General features: G+C 60.9%; 1 protein-coding gene across 1 annotated transcript; it reads right to left on the minus strand.

Moving 5' to 3' along the window:
• Nucleotides 1-1,250: 1,250 nt before the first annotated feature.
• On the minus strand, nt 1,251-7,524 carry SLC1A5 (solute carrier family 1 member 5). The gene is made up of 8 exons (XM_029065256.2): nt 6,894-7,524; nt 5,385-5,427; nt 5,204-5,284; nt 3,991-4,157; nt 3,551-3,784; nt 3,056-3,250; nt 2,036-2,170; nt 1,251-1,932 (listed from the first exon to the last, which is right to left on the minus strand). The coding sequence occupies exons 1-8, from the start codon at nt 7,418-7,420 to the stop codon at nt 1,731-1,733; spliced, it is 1,584 nt and encodes a 527-aa protein (XP_028921089.1). The 5' UTR covers nt 7,421-7,524; the 3' UTR covers nt 1,251-1,730.
• Nucleotides 7,525-9,081: the final 1,557 nt, after the last annotated feature.

Here is a 9,081-nt window from a genome sequence, read left to right on the forward strand (position 1 = left end):
TATGTGCAAAGCACTGTTCTAAGCGCTGGGGGATACAAGGTGATCAGGTTGTCCCACGTGGGGCTCACAGTCTTTAGCCCCATTTTACAGATGAGGGAACTGAGGCCCAGAGAAGTTAAGTGACTTGCCCAAAGTCACACAGCTGGCAAGCTGCAGAGCTGGGATTCAAACCCATGCCCTCTGACTCCCAAGCCCGGGCTCTTTCCACTGAGCCACGCTGCTTCTCTAATAATAATGGCCCCTGTTGTGTGCCAACTGTGTGCCAAGCACTGTTCTAAGCACTGTTCGTAAGTACAAGTTAATCAGGTTGGATACAATCCCTTTCCCACCTGGGGCTCGCATTCCTAATCCCCACTTTTTACAAATGAGGTAATAGAGGCCCAGAGAAGTGACGAGGGTAGTATTTAAGCGCTATGTGTGAAGCACTGTTCTAAGCACTGGGGGGGGGATACAAGATGATCAGGTTGTCCCACGTGGGGCTCACAGTTTTAATCCCCATTTTACAGATGAGGTAACTGAGGCCCAGAGAAGTGAAGTGACTTTTGTCACACAGCTGGCAAGCGGCGGAGCCGGGTTTAGAATCCACGACCTCTGACTCCCAAGCCCGGGCTCCTTCCGCTGAGCCACGCTGCAGCGGGACATGACAGTTATGGTATCTGTCAAGTGTTTACTGCGTGTGAGGCACCGTCCTAAGCGCTGGGGTGGATACGAGCAAATCGGGTTGGACACGGTCCCTGGTCCCACGTGGGGTTTACAGTCTCTATCCCCCTTTAACAGATGAGGTAATAGGCACGGAATTTAACTGACTTGCCCAAGGTCACATGGCAAACAAGTCGAAGAGCCAGGATCAGAACCCAGGTCCTTTCGACTCCCAGGCCCGTGCTGTCCACTAAGCTACGCCACTGCCCGGAGCTTAGTACAGTGGCAGGCACATGGTAAGCGTTTAACTAATACCACAGTTATTCTCTGGAGGCCTCAGAGGGCAGGGATAGGGTCCAGCAGGCTGGCCGGGCGCCAGGGCGGACCAAGCCCGAGGCCTTTGCCCGGAGCAGTCGGTGCCAGGACTGCGTGCCATCGTAGACCCCTTACCGGCCTGGGCCGGACAGAGCCAGAACTGACGGGAAGGAGCAGGAGTCAGGCAGCCTGCACTTCTGCGACTCCGCTGCCGGCTGCACCTGGAGGGGGAGGGGCCCCTTCTGGCAGCATCCCCGTGCACCCCGCAAAACCAAAAAAAAAAAACCACAGGGACGTGCACAATCCTACTTCTTTATTGTCACCATGAACAGTCAATTAAATTACACATATCCTCTCTGGACACGTTTGGGGGCCATCCCAGACCCCTGTGGCCCAAAGGGCAGTAGAAGGGGACAAAAAACACACACCGACGGGCACGTACCTAAACACACAGACACACGCACACTCACACACACCTGTGCCCCTGCCTCTGGGCTGGAGGAAGACAGGAAGGGCACGCACCACCCCCACAACCACGCGTACACATGGGCACTGGGGGTGGGCAGGGCAGGGTTCGAGGTCGCTCTCAGCCCATCCCTGGGCCCCAGCCCTCCGGCAGCAGGGCCCGGCCCACGGGGCTGGTTGTTGTGGGGGGGGGGGGTCCCTGGAGTCCCTGGAGGGTCAAGGGGGTCCAGTGGGGAGAGGGGGCGGAAGGCCGCCATGGCCCCAGCAGCGGTCCATCCCAGTGTCCGAGGCCCCGACTGCCCCGGGGGTGACTACATGACCGATTCCTTGTCAGTGGGGAGGGTCTTCGGGAGGAGGTGATCCTCCTCCAGCGGGGTAGGGGCCGGAGCTTCCGTCTTGACCTCGGCCAGCTCGAGGGACGGGGCGGCGGCCTCCATGCGGTCCACGTAACTCTGCAGCAGGCCGGCACCGAACGCGTCCCCCTCCACGTTGATGATGGTGCACGTCCGGTCACTGTGGATACACGAAGCGTCGACATAGGGGAGCGCTGGACGGGGCCCCCCGGTCCCCTCGGCGCCCTCGCCCCCACGCCCCCACCCAGCCGCGCGGCACCTACACGAGCCAGTCCACGGCCAGGATGAGGGAGATGTCATTGGTTGGCAGGCTGACTGCCTCCAGGATGATGGCCAGGGTGAGGACCCCTCCGGCCGGGATGCCCGCTGCCCCCACGCTGGACGCGGTGGCCGTGACCCTGGGGAGAAGGGAAGATGCTCACACCGGACGCCTTTACTCCCTCTCTCCAGAGAGCTCTCCGTGATTAGGTGGGAAGGGAGATCTAGGCTCCCCTCCTTTGGGCCCCCACCCAGTCAATCATATTTAGGCACTTACTGTGTACACCGTACAATAACAAAGATACATTCCCCGCCCACAGCGAGCTTACAGTCTTGGAGGGGAAGACAGACCTTAATATAAATAAATTACAGATATGGACATGAGTGCTGTGGGTTTTAGTGGGAGAAGAATAAAGGACGCAAGTCAAGGTGACGTACGGGGAATGGGAGAAGAGGAAAGGAGGGATTAATCAGGAAAGGGCTCTTGGAAGAGATGTACCTTCAATAAGGCTTTGAAGGGGGGAGAGTAATTATCGGATATGAGGAGAGAGGAAGTTCCAGGCCTGAGGTGCGAAGTGGGTGGTGAGATAGAGGAGATCTAGGTACAACGAGAAGGTTAGCATTGCAAGAACAAAGTGTGCAGGCTGAGTTGTGGGAGAGTAGTGAGGTGAGGTAGGAGGGGGCAAAGTGACTGCTTTACAGCCAGTGGTGAGGAGTTTCTGTTTGATGCCGAGGTGGGTGGGCCACCACTGGAGGCTCTCGAAGAGCGGGGAAACACAGACTGAACACTTTTGGTAGAAAAATGATCTGGGCAGCAGAGTGACAAATGGACTGGAGTGGAGACAGGAGACAGGGAGGTCAGCAAGGAGGCTGTTCTCTGCATCACTCTAGTGGAAGGCGGGCCAGGGACAGACACCGCCCTGCCTCGACCGGAGGAGCGGGGTGGACTTTAGCTATCCTCCCGCCCCAGAGATGTCCGATACCGGGGAAAGGATGACCCCCGGTCCTCGGCCTCCATCACTCACAAGATGGTGATGACCTGGATGAAGTCAAGCGGGCGACTGTTGAGCTGGGCGATGAAGACCGCGGCCACGCACTGGAAGAGGGCGGCCCCATCCATGTTCACGGTGGCCCCGATGGGCAGGATGAAACGGCTGATGTGCTTCGACACCCCGTTGTTCTCCTCCACGCACTTCATCATCAGGGGCAGTGTGGCCGAGCTGAGGGTGGCGAGTGGTGGCAGGGGGTGGGGGTCAGCTCCCTCCCACAGCCTCGTACTTCCAGACCCCTGGCCGCCCACCCCGCCTCTCCCCGCCACGTACTACACGGGGCGGCGGTTCAATCGGTACTGGCGCTTAGCCGCTCAACCGATACTGCTGACGGATCGACGACCCCGTCACCCCACAACGGACCCGGCCCCCGGCTCGGAGCGCCAGACCACCAGCCTCAAGTCCAGGCCCGACGGCCCCCACAGTATGAAGCGGCGCCCTGGGGCCCACCGACCCCCTGCCCCCGTGTACCTGGAGGAAGTCCCAAAGGCGGTGGCCAGGGCAGGGATGGTACCCAACAGGAAGCGGTAGGGATTCTTGCGTGTGAAGATGAAGTAGATGAGCGGCAGCAGGACCAACCCGTGCACCATGTGGCCCACCACGCAACAGCAGATGTACTTGCCCAGGCTGGCAAACAGCTTGCCCACGTCTTCCATCTCCACGATCTTGCCCGCCACCAGGAACATGATGCCCAAGGGTGCGTACCTGGGGGCGAGGGGTGCTCTCGTCAGCCCCGGGAAAGGTCCTGGGCCTCGCAGGGTGAGAGCGGGGCAGGGCCGAGGCCTTTGTCTGCGAGTCGGCCCGCCCGGGGCCGTGGGGGCTGAACCGGACAGATCGGGGGGGGGCCTCCCACTGGCCCACCTGCCCGCCCCCGGCCACCCCGAGGGCCCTCCCCAGCCGTTGCCGCCTACCACATGATCCAGGACACCAGCACCATGGTGGCCTCATTGAAGGAGTTGAAGAAACGGATGAGCAGCTCCCCCTCCGGGCCCAGCTTGCGCAGGGCCACGCCAAACACAATGGCGAAGACCACCAGGCCCAGGATGTTCATGCCTTCCACCTCCGCGCCCACTGGCACCTGGGAAACAGGACAGAAGGAGGGAAGGTGGCTTAGAGCAGAGCGCGCACGTGCGTACACACATACAGAGAAACAGCGTGGCTTAGTGGAAAGAGCACGAGCTTGGGAGTCGGAGGTCGCGGGTTCTAATCCTAGCTCCTCCTCTTCTCAGCTGTTTGACTTTGGGCAAGTCACTTCACTTCTCTGGGCCTCAGTTACCTCATCGGTAAAATGGGGATTAAGACTGAGCCCCACGTGGGACGACCTGATAACCCCGTATCTATCCCGGCGCTTAGAACGGTGCTCGGCCCATAGTAAGCGCTTAACAAATACCAACATTATTATTATTATTATTATTATTATATACACACACACCTCTGAGCTCCTTGGGCATTTAGGAAACGGGAGGGAAGGTGGCTCAGAGCAGTGCATATGAACACACACACCCACACGAGAAGTAGTTTGGCTGGGTGGATAGGGGGACAGGCCTGGGAGTCAGAAGGTCATGGGTTCTAATCCCGGATCTGCCACTTATCTTGTTTGACCTTGGGCAAGCCACTTTACTTCTCGGTGCCTCAGTTACCTCATCTGTAAAATGGGGTTTGAGACTGTGAGTCCCATATGGGACAGGGACTGTGTCCAACCCTATCTACTGGCATCTACCCCAGCGCTTAGTCCAAGGCCCCGCACACAGTAAGCGCTTAACGAACGCCACGGTAATCATTAATTATTATCCCCCTCTACATCTGTGCCCCTGGGCACTTGGGAAACAGGAGGGAGGGCAGCTCAGAACAGGATACGCACATATATTTGCACACACGCTCTCCGCCTCTGCACCCACAGGCACTTGGGAAACGGGGAGGGTGGCTCGGAGTAGGCCACGCACATATATTTACACATACATACACACCCTCAACTTTTATCCCCGTAGGCACCTAGGAAGCAGGAGGCGGGGTAAACCGGCAGGACTCGCTCACAGAGACACAGACACGTAAGAGACTCAACAGGTCGGACCCCAAGACCCCAATTATACTTCCCACCCCCCGGCCAGGGCAGAAAACACCCACCTTCTCCCAGGTCCCGTCCACCTCACCGAGCTGTGTGCTGAGGTTCCGCTGGATGGTCACGTTTATGTAGCTGGTGGCGTACTGGGGGGAGAGGAGGGAGACATAGGGGTGGTCAGCGGGGACGGGATGCGAGCCGGCCCCATCCCCCAGCCCGGCCCACCCACCCACTGCCCAGACTCACCGAGCGGAAGGCAGCGGAGACCAGGTTGGAGGGGAAGATGTTCCTGCAGACACAATCAAGAGACCGGAGGGGTCAGATAGGAGGGATGTCACCCCCCAACCCCACCCCCACCTTCCCTGCCGGGGGGAGGTCGTGAGGGGGAGGGCAGCAGCGGGCAGGGCTTCAAGGACGTTCCCGGGCCTCGTGACCCAAGGGGAGAACTTGTCCCAGCCGGCTCGGACTGGTCCCGGTCCCCGGCAACCCCCATCCGGGATGGGCTCGAGGTGCATTTGAGACGCCCCCCACCACTCCGCAGGGTTAGGGCGGGGGGCCCGGCTCCCTCCCGGAACCCGGGGATCCCCAAGAGCTCCAGAGAAGGAGTCGAATAACGGGGGGGGGGGGGGTGTCCAGTCCTCGCCCCCACATCTAGGGGGCTTCCCAGCCGCCGAGGGGCGGGGTGCCAATCCGGCCCCGCCCTCCCCGCCGCTTAGCCCACCCCAGGGCCCCGTTGCATCAGCTCCTCCGGGCCCCGGTGGGCGGGGAGAACCCGATCCTCCGACCCGGACCGAGCGCGGCCCCCGGGGAGGACGGAGCCTCCGGGTCCGAAGCCCGGTCCCCGCGGACCCTTGCCCGTCCCGCCCCGGGCTGCCCCCCTGCCAGCCCCGGGGCAGCGGAAGCCGAGACACTTTTTCCTAGCGCCTGGGGCTCGTGTCATCACGGAAAGACCACTGAGTCAGCCGGCCCGACTTCGGCGGCCCAAGACGGAGGCTGGAGCGGGGGGAGGGCGAGGGTTTCCCGACCCGGCCCGGGATAACCTCACACCGGGCCCCCGGGGGTGGGCGGCAAGGTCCGCTCCTTCACTCCCCCTCTCTGATGGCAATCCTGTTATTAATTACAATAATTATGGCATCCGTGAAGCGCTTACTACGTGCCAGGCCCTGCGCCGAGCGCTGGGACGGGCACGAGCTACGCGGGTTGGACACAGCCCCCGTCCCATGTGGGGCTCACGGTCCCCATTTCACAGATGAGATAACCGAGGCCCAGAAGCGACTCGCCCAAGGTCACGAGTGGCGGCGCCGGGATTAGAACCCATGACGACTTTCCGACTCCCGGGCCCGTGCTCTGCCATGCTGCCTACTGCGTGCGAAGCACTGGACTAGGCGCTGGGGACAGTCCATCATAACAACCGGCACAGTCCTGCCCACGACAAACTCGCAGTCCGGGGCCGGGCATGAACAGAGAGAAGTAAATTTCAGAAATATACGAAGGCGCCGTGGGGACGAATGAAGGAGCGAGTCCGAGCGGCGCAGAAGAGGTGGGAGGAGAGGAGGGCTGAGGGCGGGAAATGCCGGCGCGGCGGGCGGGGACTGTCACCGCTTCTGGTCGCACCGTACTTTCCCGTGCGCGGTAAGCGCTGGAGAAAACGACTGAAACGTTTATCCCCGCGATTCCGCGGAAGGCCGAGGCGGAGACACGTGGCCCTCGGCGGCGGGGTGGCCCCGGAGCCCCCCCCGGCCCGGCCGGCCCCACCTGATGAGGTCCAAGAAGGAGTCCACCACCTCCTTGGTCTCGGGCAGCCCCGTCTCCCCGGCGGCCGGGGCGACCCCGCCGCCGACCCCGGGCTGGATGATGAAGGCCAGGCAGACCCCGACGGCGGAGGACAGCAGCGTGGTGAGGAGGAAGAAGAGCATGGCCCAGCCCCCCAGGCGGCCCAGGGCGGCGGGGTCCAGGCTGGCGGCGCCCCCGACCAGGCTGCAGACCACGAGGGGCAGGATGATCATCTTCAGCAGCCGCAGCAGCAGCTCCCCGGGGAAGGAGAAGGCGAGGACCTGGGCCCGGCCGAGCGCCGGCAGCCGCTGGACGCCCAGCCCCAGGGCCGCTCCGGCCAGCACGCCGGACACCGTCAGCACCACCAGCAGGTTCCCGCGCAGGCAGCGGCGGATCCGCCGGGCCCACGGCCCCCGACGCCCGGTCTCGTCCCCGGCCCCGCCCCGGGGGACCTCGCCGTTGCGGGCCGCCTCCCCGTTGGAGGGACCCTTGTCCGGGCCGGCCTCCATCGTCGCGCCTGGGGAAGGACCTCTTCTCCCGGGAGGAGCGGCGGCGGGGAGCTGGCGAGGACCGGTCCCGCGCGCCGTAGCCCCGGGAGGGAGGGAGGGAGGGAGGGCGGAAGGACCGGATTAATCCCGCTCTCCCAGGCCCCGCCCGGAGCCCTGCCCGGAGCCCCGGCCCAATGGGGAGCGAGGGCGGGCCCTGCGTCGACCCCCTGATTGGCCGAGGAGGAAGGGGGCCTCGTCCCCGGCCCCCCCCCCCGCATCACCGGGAGGGGGGAAAAAGGCGGGGAGGGGCGTGATCTGGCGCGGGAGAGGTGCAGGAGGGGCGGGCGAGGTTGAATAATCATAATAATGTTGGGATTCGTTAAGCCCTTACCATGTGCCGAGCACTCCTCTGAGCGCGGGGGTGGATGCAAGGTCAGCAGGTTGGCCCCCGTGGGGCTCCCAGTCTCCATCCCCGTTTTCCCGATGAGGCAACTGAGGCCCAGAGGGGAAAAAAAAAAGTTGGTATTTGTGAAACGCTTACTAGCGTTCTAAGCGCTGGGGGAGATACAGGGTCATCAGGTTGTCCCACGTGAAGCTCACAATCTTAATCCCCGTTTTACGCATGAGGGAACTGAGGCCCCGAGAAGTGAAGTGACCTGCCCAAAGTCACCCGGCCGACAAGGGGCGGAGGTGGGATTCGAACCCATGATCTCTGACTCCCAAGCCCGGGCTCTTTCTGCTGAGCCACGCTGCTTCCCCTACACAGGGTCATCAGGTTGTTCCACGTGAGGCTCACAGCTAATCCCCGTTTCACAGATGAGGGAACTGAGGCACAGAGAAGTGAAGTGACTTGCCCACAGTCACACGGCTGACAAGTGGCAGAGCGGGGATTCGAACCCGGACCTCTGACGCCCAAGCCTGTGCTCTTTCCACTAATAATCATCATATTGAATAGCCTTTCTTGAGCGCTACCAGGTGCAGAGCACTATACTAAGCGCTTGGAATGGGCAATTCGGCAACATCATCATCATCCTTCAGTTGCATTTATTAAGCGCTTACTGGGGACAGAATACGGTCATAATAATAATAATAATAATAATGTTGGCATTTGTTAAGCGCTTCTTCTGTGCCGGGCACTGTTCTAAGCGCTGGGGGAGAGACGGAGTCATCAGGTTGTCCCACGTGGGGATCACAGTCTTCATCCCCGTTTTACAGATGAGGGAACTGAGGCATCGAGAAGTGCAGTGACATGCCCAAAGTCACCCAGCTGACAGGTGGCGGAGCCGGGAATAGATCCCGTGACCTCTGACTCCTAAACCCGGCCTCTTTGCACTGAGCCACGCTGTACTAAGCGCTTGGTAAGGCACAATACATCAGTAAAAAGTGACAGTCCCTGCCCACGATGACCTCACAGCCTATAGGGTGGGAGGCAGACATCATTCATTCGTTCATTCCTTCTTTCAATCATATTTATTGACGACTTACTGTGGGCAGAGCACTGTACTAAGCACTTGGGAAGGTGCAAAACAGCAGTAAAGAGTGATAATCCCGGCCTACAACAAGCTCACAGTCTAGATGGGGGGAGACAGACATCAGTACAAATAAACAGACCTCAGTATAAATAAATAATGATAATAATAGTATTTGTTAAGCACTTACTATGTGCCAGGCCCTGTACAAGC

The sequence above is a fragment of the Ornithorhynchus anatinus genome, chromosome 5 (assembly GCF_004115215.2).
Source record: "Ornithorhynchus anatinus isolate Pmale09 chromosome 5, mOrnAna1.pri.v4, whole genome shotgun sequence".
Lineage (NCBI taxonomy): Eukaryota > Metazoa > Chordata > Mammalia > Monotremata > Ornithorhynchidae > Ornithorhynchus > Ornithorhynchus anatinus.

Coding starts and splice junctions, on each gene's coding strand:
- SLC1A5 (XM_029065256.2), bottom strand. CDS start 7,420: ATGGAGGCCGGCCCGGACAAGGGTCCCTCCAACGGGGAGGCGGCCCGC. Junction 4,158..5,203: donor TGGACGGGACCTGGGAGAAG/GTGGGTGTTTTC, acceptor CCTGTTTCCCAG/GTGCCAGTGGGCGCGGAGGT. Junction 3,785..3,990: donor CTGGTGTCCTGGATCATGTG/GTAGGCGGCAAC, acceptor CCTCGCCCCCAG/GTACGCACCCTTGGGCATCA.